At 35.7% G+C, this 17,121-nt stretch overlaps 1 protein-coding gene across 4 annotated transcripts in view; it reads left to right on the forward strand.

The window, feature by feature from the left end:
- The first annotated feature begins 8,961 nt into the window (after nucleotides 1-8,961).
- The window catches only part of Pak3 (p21 (RAC1) activated kinase 3), an 83,773-nt gene continuing 75,613 nt past the window's right edge, over nucleotides 8,962-17,121 (forward strand). For all 4 annotated transcript variants that reach the window (XM_027932417.2, XM_027932425.2, XM_071606023.1 and 1 more), the window contains exon 1: nucleotides 8,962-9,136. In XM_027932417.2, the coding sequence (XP_027788218.2) occupies nucleotides 8,962-9,136 (175 nt within the window). The remainder of the gene's footprint in view (nucleotides 9,137-17,121) is intronic.

Raw genomic sequence — 17,121 nt, forward strand, 5'->3', positions numbered from 1 at the left:
TGCTCAAGACCATAAAACCAGCTAGTGGTTAATTGACATGATTTAGCATGCTATGCCATAGGGAACTTATGGAGCTCAATCTCAAAAGAGAAAGAATTCTCTGAGATGAACAACAATTGACACAGTTTATACATATATATTTAATGAACCCTTCAATTCCCTCTCCCTTTCCTCCCCAATATTTTTGTCAGGATGTGTTCTAGGCCACAGTCTAGGCTCTACAGGACTAATTTGGGAACTACTTACTGATTCCTCTTCTGGCCTGCTGACTCTAGGTCGTCACACCACTCTGCTTCTACTTTTTCTGCAATTTTCCTCTGAGAATACCATATATTACTTCCTTTGAGGTACGTGCTGGACCCTGTTGTCTCAGAATGGAGACTTCCTGGGGCCACAGAAACAGTATGTGTTTGAACACTGGGGAAACAAATCTGATCATGTGCTGGAATAGGAATGTGCTCCCATATGAAGGAGTCATGAGTCCTATCTTCTATAAGTGAATAGTAGCAGCAATGAGATAGTAGATTAAAGGTTAATAATGGGAGCAAGCTACTTCACCAATCCAACTATTAGAAAATGAAGTGCTGGTTGTAGAAAGGCCATGGGCAAGCCCATATAGTCATTTGTGAGGTCATATTTCAGATCAGACTTTTGGTTTCTAGATAGTTGTTTTGGCAGATTATGCTCTTTACTTATACCCAGTTTTCTTCAAAACATTTGTCTTTGCAGTAGGGTCAAATATGAGGAATTTCTAAAAGTAGGGTCTAATCAGCTGAATGTTTATCCTCAACCATTTGTGAAATGGGATAGATACAAAGTAGGTCCTGTCATCTTTCATCCTTCCTTTAGCATTTGAGGAACTCTTTTGCTATGGGTAATATTTTCCCCGTCCTTAACTATAGCTCCCAAATAAGATGCTGAAATACATGCTTAGATGTGGACATCTAAACTTTGAGTAAGAGGCAAAAGCTCCAGAAAGAGTTGCTTATTTTATGCCAACTGGCAAGAAGTCACTTTTTTTGGTGAAATATGATTCTTGCTAAACGGAGCTAAGCTCCTGATTTAGAAATAATATCAGGTCTCAATTACCCTCATTTAGCTCTTCTCTTCAGATATGTCATGCATATCTTCCTTGTAGAAAGCCAATTTGGGTACAGAAAAAATGGGAATACAGTAAGGACAGATGATAAGCCATGGTTCACAAGTTGGAAAACAGCATCCAAACATCTAAATGGCAAGTAGAATATGCTAGAAAAATCAGGAATTGAATTTCTTAGCTTAAATTTGGGAGAATTTGTGGACATTTCACTAGGGTAGATAAGAGAAGAGTATAATTATCATCCATGCATTGCAACAGAGATCAATTGGACCTCCAGATATTCAGGACATTGAATGCCTACCTATCTTGCTCACTTGGGCTATTGTTCTGCATCTAATTTTTTCCATCTGAATGTTTCTAAGGATGTTACATTCTGTGTTGAAGAATGTGGAAATGTTTTATTACAAAGAAGTTGACTTCCTTTTTCTTTTTTGAACCAATTTCTTTGAGGTATCTTTTAGAGTAATTACTTCTATTTTTTTATGCTTTAAAAATCTCTACCTCTGCTCTTTGTGCATCTTATTTTCTCTTCTTAGAAACATCAATATTGGAAATGAAAAGCTGAAACATAATAATGCATTGGTTTGCAAATATAAACACACATCAGATAATCATTAGCATTTTTCTTGGCATTAGCTATGCAGCATACACAATGAATACTAAAGTATGGCGTTATGTACATTTAGAATAGCTTAAGAAGTCATTTGAAAAAGAATTATTTGTTCTTTATAATATATGTAGTATATGAGGTCTGGATGCTAGCGTGTATCTATCGATTTCCTGATTTGCCACCTGACATTGAAATTTGCAACTATAATATGCTGGTTTATTGGACTCAATTAATGCCATGTTCCTACAGAAAACAATGGAAGTCACTCATAAAAATGTTAGCAGGGAACAGGACTACTATAGAATCAGCCTCAATTGCCTGTGTGAGTGAGAGAGATCATGAATGTATTCTATGTGACTGTGCTTATATGTATGTCAGCAGTGAGCTATCTCTTGCATAATCTAAGATTGAACTAGGAGGCTGTAAAAAGAGCTAGTGCCTCCCTTGCTTGTCTGGCTGCTTTTTCATATCTGCCTAACAAGTGGCTCAGCTCCTCCTGATCAAATGATCTTAGAAATGGCTTCCCTCCATTACACACGGTAATGGTATCTCCCTGGCGAGGCTCTCTGAAACAGCACACCCCTGTCTCTGATAGCAGAGTTCTCTTGGTGAGTGCCCCAGAAGAGACAAGTTCTAAAACAAGGCCATCTAAGAATTGGTACAACCGGCCAACAAAATCTGCTGGAGTTTTATCAGTAAACCACCAACCCTTGGTCTATGGATGGGAAAAGCAATTGGAATCAGTAAGTACCAGCCTTGAAGTGGGTTTAAATAAAAAAGTTAGACCTATTGTATTAATATTTTAAGAGGATAAAAATGTATACATGAAGAATGTGTGCATTTGTGTTTTCTTGGATACACATTGTATTAGTATAGCATGTAGGGAATTGACAGGAGTTTAGGAGTTTAAGGGGTTCTAGTCTCTGTTCTTTAACTTATTTTGTGACCCCAGGAAAGTCAATTAACCATTGTTCTTTATCAATTCCTCATGTGGGAAATGAGGACAGTAATTCCTTCTTCACAGTATTGATGTCAGGCTCAAAAAGAGTTAAGAAGACTGGAAGCTCCTTAGACATTAGAAAGTCATATATTTTAAAAGTGAGTTATTGCTAAGCAGATGTAGCTGGCTTCTAAATGATGCCCTATTACTTTTCAGTTTGACTAGTGCTGATATTTCCAAACATGCCTTCTTGACTCAGACCCAATATAAGTAGGCATACAAGTTTATGCAACATTATGAAATACTTACTCATAGCTTCACCTAATGCACAGAGTGTATAGAGTTCTATTTAATTACCTCAACATGTAATGACTACTGGAAACAAGATACTGTACTAGGTGATATGAAGGCATACAGTTATGGCTGAGGGGCTCTTACCCTCAAGAAGCTTTTGATCAAGTGAGGGGAATAACATGCATAATGACTGTGCAGTTTGAGACAAGATGATGGAAATGCCAAGTTGGGCTACCTTTTGTAAATATAGTCTGGAAATTGCAGTGTGGTTTCAGAGCTTCTGGGAGACCAGACTTGGCTCATTCTCCTTCCTATAAAATTCCCTCTTTGGCATTATTGCATATTATGGGAATTAATTTCTGGAAAGTCTTTAGAAATCTTCAGATGCAAGTTGCTGTAGAAATACAGAGCAATGTTTCTTTCAAATCATAAGATGTTGTCTTTTTAGTGGAAGGCTAGAGAAGTTTTCTTTTCTTTTTCTTTGACAATTAAAAAGTCTACTATATATTTTTATATTGTCTGTTGTAAGTATCTGTGCTGAGTGGTTCATTTGCTAATAATGCATCCAAGATAAAGTGGGAAACTGTCAGCTTAGGCTAATTAGCAAAACAGGTTTTGTTTCCCAGTCAAATCTCTACCTAAAAGCTCTGCTAGACATCTTGAAAATGTGTGCCTTAGGACAAAAGGAAGCCCCACCAAAAAAGCCAGCCAGTGTAACACTTTAATCCTTGTCTCACCACCAAAGTATAATTCAGTGCACACATCATTCTTCTAGTAAAAGCAGCAACCCTATCTTCACATAAAAGGTACGGTCCAACATTAATATCATTATCTAGTGAAACTTTAGCAGACTTTAAGTCTGTGTTTACTTAATACCTTGATGTGTGGAAGCTGTCATTAAAAGTTTAATTCTTGATTTATAGGGCTAATTATTGTTATAAAGAAACTCCCCCAAATTCCCAGAATGTAGAAATTGGAAACATTTTTATGCTTTACCATAGATCAGTTTAATATACTTTTAAAATCCTATAATCCATCTTTGTTCTTTTGTGCTTTTGTCAGTTTGTCATAATAGAACTGTCATCTCATCACTTCAAAGTTTCTTTTTTTTTTTAATTGGACACAATATCTTTATTTTTATGTGGTGCTAAGGATTGGACCCAGTGTCTCACATGTGCGAGGCAGGCACTCTACCAATGAGCTACAGCCCCAGCCCTCAAAGTTTCTTTTTAATATTTTTTTATTGTAGATGGACAAATAACTTTTTATTTTATTTTTATGAGGTGCTAAGAATCAAACCCATTGTCTCACACATGCTAGGCACGGGCTCTACCACTGAGCCACAACCCCAGCCCAGTTCCAAGTTTCTTGCAACCCTGTTCATCAGATGCATCAAGAAGTTCATGCTGGAAAGTTCTCCTAAGCTATATTCCAACATTTTATTTTGATATAAAAAGGATATTAAACAATGTTGGTATGCTCACCAATATATGATAATTCTCTTGTGTTGCTGGTAGTTTTGGAGCTCACCTCTGGGTTCATTAGATCATGTGAATCTGCCAGCCTGGACTTTTGTTTTTGAAAGAAAGGCATTATTCATTTGGTTTTTATTAAGAAAAATATGCAAATAAATTTTGAACGCCGACAGAATAATGCAGACATGTGTTTGTTTCTGTATGTGTCTCTGACGCTATCAGATCTGATAAAAATATTTGTTTCAGTTGCTTATGGCTTAATAGGTGGCCTTGCAAGTTGTAGGACTAGAATTTCTGGATTTTCATCCCTTATATACCTGGGTAAAGTGCCTGTGGCAAGTGGGCACAACTGGCAATTTTGGTTGCATCCAATACAACTCATATGCTATAGTATGAATTTTAGTCACATTGGCTAGAGTATTTTTTGTTCTTTATAGATATAAATGATAGTAGAGTATATTTTGACATTATGCATACATGGAATATATCTTATTCTAATTAGGATCCCATTCTTGTGTTTGTACATGATAGTTACCATATATCTTGATGGACACTTGCCTCTAAAATGCTTGTAGCAAAGCTCAGTGTCAAGAAGGAAGTCAGTGAAGGGCCATGTGTAAGTTTGTACTGATGTATTCACATTTGTATTAGTCATTTTTTTTGTTTTTGTAACAAAATACCTGAGAAAATCAACTTAAAGGAGGAAACATCTATTTTGGTTCATGATTTCAGAGATCTCAGTCCCTGGTCTGCTGGCTCCATTGTTTCTGGCCTTGTACTGGGGCAGAACATCATGGCAAAAGGGCATGTAAAAATAAAGCTTACCTCCTGATGGCCAGGAAACAGAGAGGGACAGAAAGACTGAGAGGAAGGGGCTCAGGGACAAAATATGTCCTTCAAGGGCATGCCTTAGAAGACATACTTCCTCCAATGAGGCCCCGCCTCTCACTAATTCCAGGGACTGGCAACCAAGTCTTTATAGCACATGGCCTTTAGGGAACATTTCAAATTCCAACTATGATAATCTATATACACATTTTCTCAGACTTGAATGGAGGCCTGGATGAATAGGAAAAAAAAAAAACAGATGAGAAAGAGAAAGGTAATCCTAGTACTCTGATAAAAGGAAGTTTAGGTTCCTTGGTTATCATGAAACAAAGGATTTCTTTCTTACTGCTGATGAATTTGAATTATAATTACAGAGTATTGGTAAGCCACATTAAGTCCCAAGGGCTAGATTAAAAATACACACCATTCAGAGAAACCATTTGAATATTTCCTGAAAAACATAGCAGCTAAATATGAAATCAATTTATGAACAGATATAAGCTGTTGTTGGTTGTCCATTAATTTTAGCTATTTCTCCATGATGCCAAAGATCAATTTCTGAAAGTGAAACGAATGGCCTGTGGCTAGATGTAATGTGTAACTCACTTATAGGTTTCCTTTCTGTTGTAGAAGTGAACAACAACAGTTGAACAGGTTTTTGATTTGGTTCCTAGAAAATAATGGAGCTTTTGTACAATTCTTGAAATAGAGCCTACAGCCAGTCCAAACAAAATAGTCCCTTTCAAGATCTTGGAAATAATGACATCATAGGCAGATTGAACCAGCAATCCATTAATAGTATCCTTTGTGGAAAGCTGTCTCAGAAGAGGACCTGGATTAGTAAATTGGTATTGTTTACAAACATAGCATAATAGAATGCCCTTTTTTTTTTCTACATTTGTGGGAGAGCAGGAGACCCCTCCCATTTAGGAAATAAATACTATGTTAGCCGTGAGGCTTCCTCACAGGTCCCTACTCTCCCTTTCCACTGATTCATCTCTGTAAAAACATTTATTCCAACTTTTCTTATAATCTCCTGATGGGTTAAATGGAATCGACACAATTCCAGTTTGGTAGGAAGTAGAATGAGCTGCCATATAAGCTAGGTCCTTTGCAGATCACCTTTGATACTGACCAGAGCATGTGTGTATGCTGTTGACCTTTTGGTTAAGAATTTCTGGTGCAATATGGAAGAGTATAGTTCAAGTTTTATATCCCAAGCAGTCCTTTCTTCTCATCTGAAAATATACCTGGTCAAGTAACATCAACATAATCAGCTGCCTGAAAAGAATCAGGGCATCTACCTGCTTCTCTGGTTAGAGAATGTAATTAGGAAAGAAAAAGGCCACTCTGTGGTGAACCACACCTACTTATCAAGAACAAAGGAGCATAGAATTTTAAATTATGGAGTTGTCCTAGAACCCTGGCTGGCCCAGACTCTTGTTTGCCTTATTATGCAAGATCGGCTTTGTTTTTTAAAAGAGGTCATGTGTGTTTCTGTGACTTCTATCATCTTAAGTAATATGTCATCAGAAAATACATATCATCTAGAAAATGGTGGCTCTCTATGCCTGAGAGACACATTTTTTTTTCAGAAATCTGTCTTCTAGGTATTTCTTTTTATATGCTCAGTTCCTTTCCAATAACTTTCTTATTTCATTTTACCAAGGTAGATTTTGTATATCCCAAATATGCCTTATATTTGGGAATTATTTTTGAATCCAGAAAAGTCAATCTGGTAGCAAATTCTTCTCAGTGGCCACATTAAATCCATCAGCCTCTCAGATAAAAATTAATGCCATTTGTGAAGTGAGGCTTAAACTGACTTTTTGTCTGGAGAAAGAATGAATTTAAAAGAACTAAAACTCAAAATGCAAAAGAGAATGTAGACATATTAGCATTGGTTTCATATTCTTGTTAAATATTTACTAATACCATTAATTAGTATGTATGCATGCACTTCATTCTTGATATCATAGATATACCTACATTGGAAAACGTGAGGCTTATCAAATTGTTGGTAGTGATAAAACATTTATTAGTGAGTACTTTCACTAATGCACTGACTGAAAAAAAATAAAAGAATTGGTCTTAATTTGTTAAGATAATGCAAGGTATGGCAAAGCAAAAGAAACAGATCTTGTGTCCAAATCAAGATCAAGTCAATCATTGTTAGTTGACAGCCACCTGTGTAGGAGGAGAAGATATTAATTAATTCTAGCCTATTTGAGTAATTACAGACTGTGTATTTGAGTGAATTTAAAGCATAGCTAATTTTTAAAAATTCTCCACAAAACATGATATAACTTAGCTCTGACTACTGAAAACAATCACATTGTAACCATTAAAGGGCTAAAGTGAAGATTGTGAAATGTGAGAGTATTTCCTCATTTCAACAGTTAATGAAGAGACCCTGGCTTTTATTATTCTTGTACCTAGGTTCGCTTCTAGTAAATGTCAGAATAAAGTAATGTGGTTGGTTGTATTTGGAGGAGTTCTTATGTTCCAAATTAGTGCAGGGTACTACTTGATGAATTTACAGAGATTTCATACTAATGGGATTTGATTTTCCTTGTATTCAAACTAGGAATTCTCTTGGAAGTTTTTCTTAGTACTTGAATTGTGCTGGCAAGTGTTGAAGTATAATGAAAGGACTTGAATTAGAGTTGGAAAACACCTGAAGACAAACATTTCCTTGCTAGGTCCATGCTTTTCCAGTTCACATTATCCTCCCAGTAGGATTAAGCCTGAATGTACTCAAACCTACACTCAAAATAGTAAATAATAATGAAGTTAAGCCTGGGATTGTGGCTCAGTGGTAGAGCACTTGCCTAGCATGTGTGAGGCACTGGGTTCGATCCTCAGCACCACATAAAAAAAAATTAATAAAAAAATAAAGGTACTAAAAATAATGAAGTTAACAATAAATAAATTCCTAAAACCCAGATTGAATCTTACAAGTCTCTGTCAACTCCCTGTTGTTCCTTGTTTTAGGACATAAAATGTAACAGGAAATAAGGTTATAACATCTGTTCAGGATATGCCCTCTCCTCTGGATCTCCTTTTTGTTTATGGTGACATTCAGTCTACTTTCATCTTTTACTTGCTTAGGAAAAGAGGGGGCATTTTTTGCCCTACCAGTACATCCCAACTCTGGTGAAAGTACCAGATCTATGGGATGTTTTCTGAGTTTATTCCTATAAATACAGCAGAGACATTTTGTAAATCAGGTACACACTAGTAAGAAACAGGTACCAAAACCATTGTAATGTAAAAGCAGCCAAAAAATCATGGTTGTGGGCCATTAAAAATCAACAGCCAAACCTTTGTCAGTTCCATACTCTCAGGAGTTTGTGCCTCTTAACCATTATGATCATCAGGATGGAATCTTCAAAGAAAGGTTTAATGTGGTTCATTAAGAGACTGGACAGCAGAAATGTGTTTGTGTATACATATTGAATTGTCATTAATTGTTACTGTCACTTTCCTCACTTAGATATTATATTGTTGGTCTTCCAGGGAGGCAAATCTCTTGGTCCTGAAGAGAAATCCCTCAAGTTGATTCACGTAAACCTAAGAAAACATGAGACTAAGGCTGTTGTTTCTAATATGTTAGAACCTCCATATTTACTACATTTGGTTTGGAATTCTCTTTTCTTAATTCCTGTTTCCTCCTGCTTTTCTTTAGGAGCTGTGAAATCAGTTGCAACTGAAAATGTCTGACAGTCTGGATAATGAAGAAAAACCCCCAGCTCCCCCATTGAGGATGAATAGTAACAACCGGGATTCTTCCGCACTCAACCACAGCTCCAAACCACTTCCCATGGCCCCTGAAGAGAAGAATAAGAAAGCCAGGCTTCGCTCTATCTTCCCAGGAGGAGGGGATAAAAGTAAAGTATCAGTGGTCGGGCATTGAAAAGGGGCTAGTTTATTATTTCATTGTCACTTTTTTTCTCATGTAGTCATTTCTTAAGCCATTGGCTGTTCAGGGCCTGCCTGCCATTTACATCTACATCTTCCAAGGTTGCTTTTTTGTCAGAGGATCATGTTTGATGGACTTACTGTGGGTCGACAGAAAAATATATGTATGCTATGTTTGCTTTTCAGAGAAAATTGAATTCATAGAGTTAAGTCATGGGGAATCATAGCAATGGTATTGTCTTGAATATATAAACAGTGACTTTCTGATAACTTAGACTAGAATTTACAATAATACCTTCGTAACTGTAAGTTGTCCTTTTTGAAAATTTGAATATAGGTGATTCTACTTCTGTATATGTTTTTGGGAACTGAACATATTCAACTGAGTGTATGGGAGTCACTCCAAGTCACCACAGTGTTGTCTCTCTGACTGTGTTACAAGGTGGGAAGAAACCGAGTCATTCGTTTCTTCTTTTGGTCTTCTACCAGTGGTCTCCTACACAATCAGCCTCATGTGCGCTGAGTATCACAATATATTATCATTTATCCATGTGGTGTTCATAATGCCATTTTGATGCTTAAATATCATATGCTAAACATTTGTGACATTTGGGGATATAAAATTCCTAGTAAACAACTTTCAGATTGTATTAATAATCGTAAAGCTGGAACATGGTTTCCATAGATGTGATTACTGAGGCATATATGAATAAAGCCGGTACAAGTCCATTGGCATCACAGAAAGTGGCCAAAAGGGTAAGAAAGGTGATGTCTGTAGAAGAGAAAAAGGCACATTCTTGACCTGCTTCTTCAATGAAAACAAGTAGCTATATAGGTTGATTATATGGTGTTAGTGAGTCAACAATGGATATTATAAGGACAATTGAAACTCTTATCATATGCCTACAAGGTACTTTATATCTTATGCCTGAAAGATGGAAAAGAGGCAAATTACATTAAACCTCTGAATTGAAGATAAGCAAATGAATAACAGAACACTTTTCATGCAAGGGATCTGTGACCATATAAGAGGAGTTTAAAAAAAAAAAAAAAAAATATATATATATATATATATATATATATATATATATATATATATATATTTACAGACACCGAAGTGGATCTGGGAAAAAAATTGCTTGCAACAAGGGATGGTATGAGGATTAAAGGTGTGCCATGACCTAGAGATCAAGTCTTGTGTGACAGTGGTGCCAAAGAAAGGATGTTCTATGTTGTATCTGCTGCAACTGTAGAAAGCGATTGAGGGAAGGGAATTACATGCCTGCACAAATCCTTTGGTGCTATTGAAATTGGCATGCTTTGGGAGCCCTTGAATAGTCCTGCTTGCCATTTTGAAGAGCAAGAGCCAACTGAGACTGATATGAGGTTAGCAAAAACAGAGGCTGACATTTTGGTTTTGGGGCAGTACTTCAGGTGATATCATGGTGAAACCATTGCTGCTGTACAGATTTCAGGGGGAACAATTGAGCTAAGTTTCCAGTGTGCTGGCATGCAAACAGAAGAGTTTGGATGACTCTTACTCCCCTCAACGAATAGTTTGAACAGTGATTTTTTTAGATATTCAAGACTACTTAAAAGAAAAAAAATTATAAATTAAATTCCTGTTCATTCTTCATACTCCATGTGCCCCACTTGCATTTGCCAATGCTAATCTTAATGTACACCTTGTCTTTGTATGTAGCCATATCTCATATCCTCAAGCCATTAGATCAATGTTTGATACAGCTTTCAAGTAGTCATGTTAAAGTAATATATAACTTTATTGTTCAGAAAGTATCATTTTTAAAAGAATATTCTATTTTTTTAAAAAAAGCATTAAATAGTTCAAAAGAGCCTGCCTTTAACAGAAAATGGGAGAAGATATGGCCAAAGGCAGTGAATTATTTTCAATGATCCACTCAAAGACAGAATCAAGGGATCAAGAAGAATCAATGGACAAGGATACACATGTGGCACAGGATATATCACCAAATAAGTTGAATTTAACCTGTTCATACTAATTTAAATGATGTGGTACTCCTATAGTATGATCCTCAGGAAGTCAACAGTACCCTAGAGGTGATTATTATAAATGACAATGAAGACAATTAGGTGGTTTTCAGATTAGAAACAGAGGCAGTTATAAACAACAGATGCAATTTCTTTAGAACCATATTAAATACTCTTATGGAAAGAACTGAAAATTGGTACCTTTACATGTCATAGCTTACCAGTCTAAAGCTTGAGTGATTTAGCAGAATTCTAAAAATAGGTGCTATGATGCCTTCAAAAACAATCACATTAGACAGGATCCACCTTCAACAGTACTTAAATAATCAAGTGCCATTTAATACCATTGCTGAACAGCTGATAAGCTACCTCAGACAAAGATGAATGATTTAAATGAACATTTAAAAAAGGTTCTAAGTGTGTTTATATTATAAAGACCATACTGGGAAGAAAGCAATGCCAGAAAAGCCTAAGTCATCAGGTTATTGCCATTTAAATACCTTTAATGGAGGGCTGATAAGTTGCCTTCAGACAAGGCTTGAAAGATTTATGATTGAACTCTGTTCAGAAGTGCTAAGGTGTCTTCAAAAAAGTCTTAAGAAGACAGACATCTTCAGAAGGGCCAAAGTCATTAAGTAGTGCCACTTAAATTCACCTGATGAATAGAGTTAAAGCTGAAAGCAATATATGTTACAACTTCAGGATTAGATTTTAGTGACTCTTGAGAACACAGATATCCATGATTTGAACTAACAGTTCAAATGTCCACTGTTCATTGCCTCTTTGTCACCCTCATTTTCCACCACCATAATAAATGATAGATACATCCTCATCACCTCTGGGAATCATATCGGGATCTAAATGGAAACTGAAGAACCTATCATTTTTACTAATTGAAACTATGTAAACTCTCAATTTTATGTAATAAATTGTTATTGTTTTATTTTATTGCACATAGAACATTTTTAAGGGCTTTCAAAAGTTCATTTGTGACTTCGTTCCTTCTAATTTTTTTTCCTCCTAAAACTATGATTCTCCCAGCTCAACTCTGCTATCTTGGGTTTGTCTACATACCTGACTCTCATGGGTGGGGAAGAATTACTATTTTTGTTCAGTCTTAAGCTCACAGAAAGAGCATTGGAACTGGGTTCTGGAGAGCCAGGTTTGCATCCAGCTCTGCCTGAAATGATTGTGTCTTTGAGCTGGTCATTTAGCTTCTGTGAGCCTCAATTTTATCACCGATGAAATGAGGATAATACTACCTGGTCTATTTCACAAGATATTTGTGATAATCAAATGTAATTGTGTATACCAGATGCTACTAAAAGTAAAATTAAAAAGTGCTACATAGCTGGGCATGATGATGCAAACCTGTAATCCAAGCTACTCAGGAAATTAAGGCAAGGGATTGTGAGTTGAAAGCTAGCTTGGGAAACTCAGCAAGACTGTCTCAAAACAAAAATTTTACAAAGTGCTAGATAATTGTGAAGTGTCAACTTAGTATTTCAGACCTTCCAGACAAACACCAAAAAGCCCTATTTTCAAATTATTGTTTCTTTCTAAATAATTTTCTTCATAAATAGAATTTACATATCAATTAGAATTTAAAAAGAAAATAAAAATTGCTCATAATTTCATAAGCCAAAAGTAACTGCATTGGTACTTTTCCACATACTTTTTTTCTCATCAAATAAAAATTGTTCATCAATGTCAAAGACTTGGAAAATAAAAACAAACATATAGAAAATAATAAAATATCACCCACAATTGTAAATCCTAGAATCAATGTTAACATTTTGGTGGATTTCTTATATATGCTATTTATGCACATATATATTTTCCTACATTCTTAAATTCATAATGTGTACAGTTTTGTATTCTTTTCATTTAACATTTATCTCATGAATATTTTCCTACCTTTTAAAAGTCTTTATAAAAGTTGTGATGGTGTAAATTAGTTCTTCATATAGTAGCATCACAGTCTATTTAACCATTTCTTTTTTTAAAATATATTTTTATAACTTTATTTATTTTTTTATGTGGTGCTGAGGATCGACCCAGTGCCTCACCCATGCTAGGCAAGGCTCTACCACTGAGCTACAGACCCACCCACCATTTCTTTATTTCTTTTTTTAATATTTGAGTCCTTTCCTAATTTATGTCATTATAAATAATGTTGGAATGACTATTTTATTTCTTAAATGAAAATATTTGGATTGATGAGAGCAGAAGATTTTATAAGCCCCTTTTAAATGTTTTCATTTACATAGAACATTGAGCATGATTGTTTTTTAAGAAGACTGTTAATAGTTCTATTGCATTATCCAAATTGAACTTTGATGGGTAAAAGAAAAATAAGAAGCAATGGATCTAATTGCAAGATTGAGAGTCTTTTTTTTTTTTTTTTTTTTGGAGTGCATTCCAGGAGCTGAATCTTGGTATTAGAGTAATTTAGGAGGGAAAATTTGGCACCATTTTTTGCTACTTCACTATAGAAAGGATTCAAGATTTAGACCAGGAAAGGAATATCCTGGACAAGCAATTTTACTTTATTTTATGGAGCCTGTGAAGTGTGTGACTAATCAGGTTTCTCCTTTGTTGACTACTGGAGAGTTTAGAGCCAAATGTGTGGTTCATGCATAGCATTTGTAAAAGGACTCCATGGTATGTATGCACTTTGTATTAACTGTCTTCCAGGCTCCATTCTATTTTCCTGTGTTTTTGATTTTGTTTTGTTTTGCTTTTCTTTTACTTTCTTGTCTACATTGAATTTATACTATCATGTTGTATTTGGTGTATTCTTGTAAACCACCTGACATACATTTTGGAACAAGGTGAGGAATACATACATGAATGAATAAATATATTCAATACATTAGTAAATAAATCAATAAGGAATAGGCAATGAGGCAAATGAATGCAGCCAGGACTTTGAAAATGGCATAGTGTCTCTACAAATGATCGATATTAAGGATTTGCAGCTTGGAAGAACATATTGGAAAGAATCAGGTGAGGCTGCATTTAGTGGTGACATGTTCTATGTGACATTTGTGTCTTCTGAAGTGTGCTTATGTGTCTTGTGTCTTGTGCTGCTTTGAGCATTAGGTATGTTTTGAAGGGCTGTGTCTGTAGAGAGCACAGTTCATGTGCATTTAGTTTGTGGAGAATCCAGAGAGAATTGGGAACTTGGTGAGCTGAGGAATGATGGATTGTTCCCTCTTCCTGAGCCTACTAGGGGATAGTTTTGTATGAATCAAATCAAGACATATAGGGAATGATCAATTATTTACTGTCTGGTAACTGGGTGCCAAGCAGTGTGTCAGGTACTATACATGCATTCAGTGTTAGTCCCTATAGCTACTCTGTATTATCCCCTTTTTACCAATGAGGCAATCTAATCTCAAAGCATTTAAATAGATGGCCTAGGACCAGATAGCAAAGGAAAGAAGCCAGAAATCTCCTAAGTCTTCGTGACTCTAAACCCTGTTTATTTTCCACCCTTCTATATTATATCGCCTTGCAATGTGACAAAGGGACTATGTGGTAAACTATGTTCTTAGCATCTGAGGCCAGTAGTGGCTTTCATTTTTCCTTAAAAAGACTCCAGTGTACTTTGAAATGTGTCTGAATTTCAGAAAAGAGGATTTTTTAAATAACCACTCAGCAGGAAAGAAAGAAAGAAAAAAAAATTCATATTTGTTTTAAAAGAATTGATGGTGAGACAACATTATTCAGAATAGAGATGCTAATATTCGATTTGGAGTTTTGTGTGTTAGATTATCATTGGGGTGTATGCTTCATAAGCTTACATGTTGATTGCTTTAGAAAGTTGAAGCTCTAAATGGGTGTGATCACAAAATGGGCAAAAGTTCTTAAAGTGGTATATAGTTTTGTAAATGTATCCAGTATATATTGCTGTTCTAATACCAAAGTATGTCATCTTCTATATACCCCCCACAGCAGGAAGCACTGCTGTATAACAATTATATTAAAGAAAACTCACAAATATCCTTTATGGTTTTGTTAATCAAATGTCTTGATCAATGCACATTACTTATTTTCATCTAAATAATGCACAATAAAATATACTTAGTGTGATAACAGTATGCAATCTTTCTTTGGTGATGCCAAAGACCCTTCAGGATCTTGAGGTAGCCTAAGGTGATTTCATGTCACCAAAAAGTGTGGGAGTCTAAATTAATTGCGGGTTCTGTTATCAGAAAGTCATATGTCAGAGATTGTTGCTTTCATTCCTCTTCTCCAAATGTAGCCCATATTGCTGAGCAGAGTACTTTTCAGAGACCCTTGCCCTGTCCTTTGGGAAGCCTGGAGGGCATAACTTCTTGCTTGTCCTCCAGGAGAAGACCCTCCTATCTGCTTGTTCACTCTTAGAAGTCCACTATTGAAGTAGGAAGAAGGTGGGATAAGGATACCCTCTTCCTATCTACTAGGGCCTGAATTTCTACTTCATGTCCGTTAAACAGGGAAACTTGGCATGAATATGGTAGCCCACTTAAAACATAACACAGCTAAATTGAAGAGAAATATAGAATGTGGGATTGGAGAGTATATACACTAAGGTAAAGAGGAAATAATATTTGTGAAGCAGACTAAGAAGTGGAGAAAATACAGGGGATGGATAGGAAGACAGAAAAGCTCTATATCACATATTCAAATGAAGTGTTGCAAAGAAAGAAGCAATGATAATAGCTATGACAATAGCCTAAAAGATATGAAGTTGCTTTCCTCCTTAGAACAAATGAGGCCTTTTTCTCCTCTCAAACTTGTACTATGTAAAACTATACACATGATCAGAAGTATCATGCTAGGACATTGCTTCATCTTTGCATTTTATTTTCAAACATTTTCCATTGAAATTATTGCATGGGTGAATTGAGCATAAGTGAGAAGGGAGTCAGTATGTGTTGCCTAGACAGAGATGAATAGGTGGCAAACTTCTTAATTATCTCCCAGAATGATTATACTTGCTTAATGTTTTTTTTTTTTTTTTTTTAAGATGATACTCCTGAAGGTGACGGCTACCTGTATGTATTTGTGGGGGCAACTAAAGGGCTCACATGGGGCTATCATTTCCTTTCCTCCATTCCATCATCCTCATGATACATCCAACCCATGACTTAGCCTTATAATTGCTCTTAAAGAATTAGGTACCACTTTGAGTTTTTATTTGTATATACTGTTTTCCATAGCCACTGAAGACCTGGCAGGAAGAAATAGACTTAATATTCCTCCTGAGGGAATAGAACTAGACAAAAAGAAATTCCAGATGGACTAATTAGATGCTATGGATGACAGTAAAATTTTCTAGGTTCTGCATTGGGCCTCTTAGGGATTTATGTGAATAAGGGACCTTCCATTATCAGCCTTCCCAACTCTAAGCTTCTAGGATTTGCCAATATGATAAATGTTATTATGATACAAAATAGCGAATATTTAAAACAACCAAGTTCAATCCTCTTTCTTGGTAGTTCTATTCCCAAGGACATCATTCATAGAATGGAAGTGCTAGGTTTAAAAAGTTTCACATTAGTTTCCCAGCAAAGAGTCATCTTGTTACTTAGTGCATTGCTAATGAGAAGATGTATTTTGGAAGGCCATTATGGGGGTATTATGATGTTTAAAGTACTTTCATATCAGTTACTTCTTCAAACCTTCTCTGCTATCTCATTTTATAGCAGAGATGTTAAATGATTTCTACAAATTTGCCAACTACTTAATAATAAAATAAGGCAGACCTAGAATTTATATCCTCCAACTAGTCCAGTGGTAGAACATTATACCACTTACCATAAAATGAGAGAAACCTAACTTGTTTTTGAAATAGGTTTTAACCAACAGAATATTGAAAATGGAGTTTTTAATAGAAGCAGGGGAAAACTAGGTGGATGGGCAATTATGACAGTAGTCATTCCTTTGTCTTTTA

Source organism: Marmota flaviventris, chromosome X (assembly GCF_047511675.1).
Source record: "Marmota flaviventris isolate mMarFla1 chromosome X, mMarFla1.hap1, whole genome shotgun sequence".
Classification (NCBI taxonomy): Eukaryota; Metazoa; Chordata; class Mammalia; order Rodentia; family Sciuridae; genus Marmota; species Marmota flaviventris.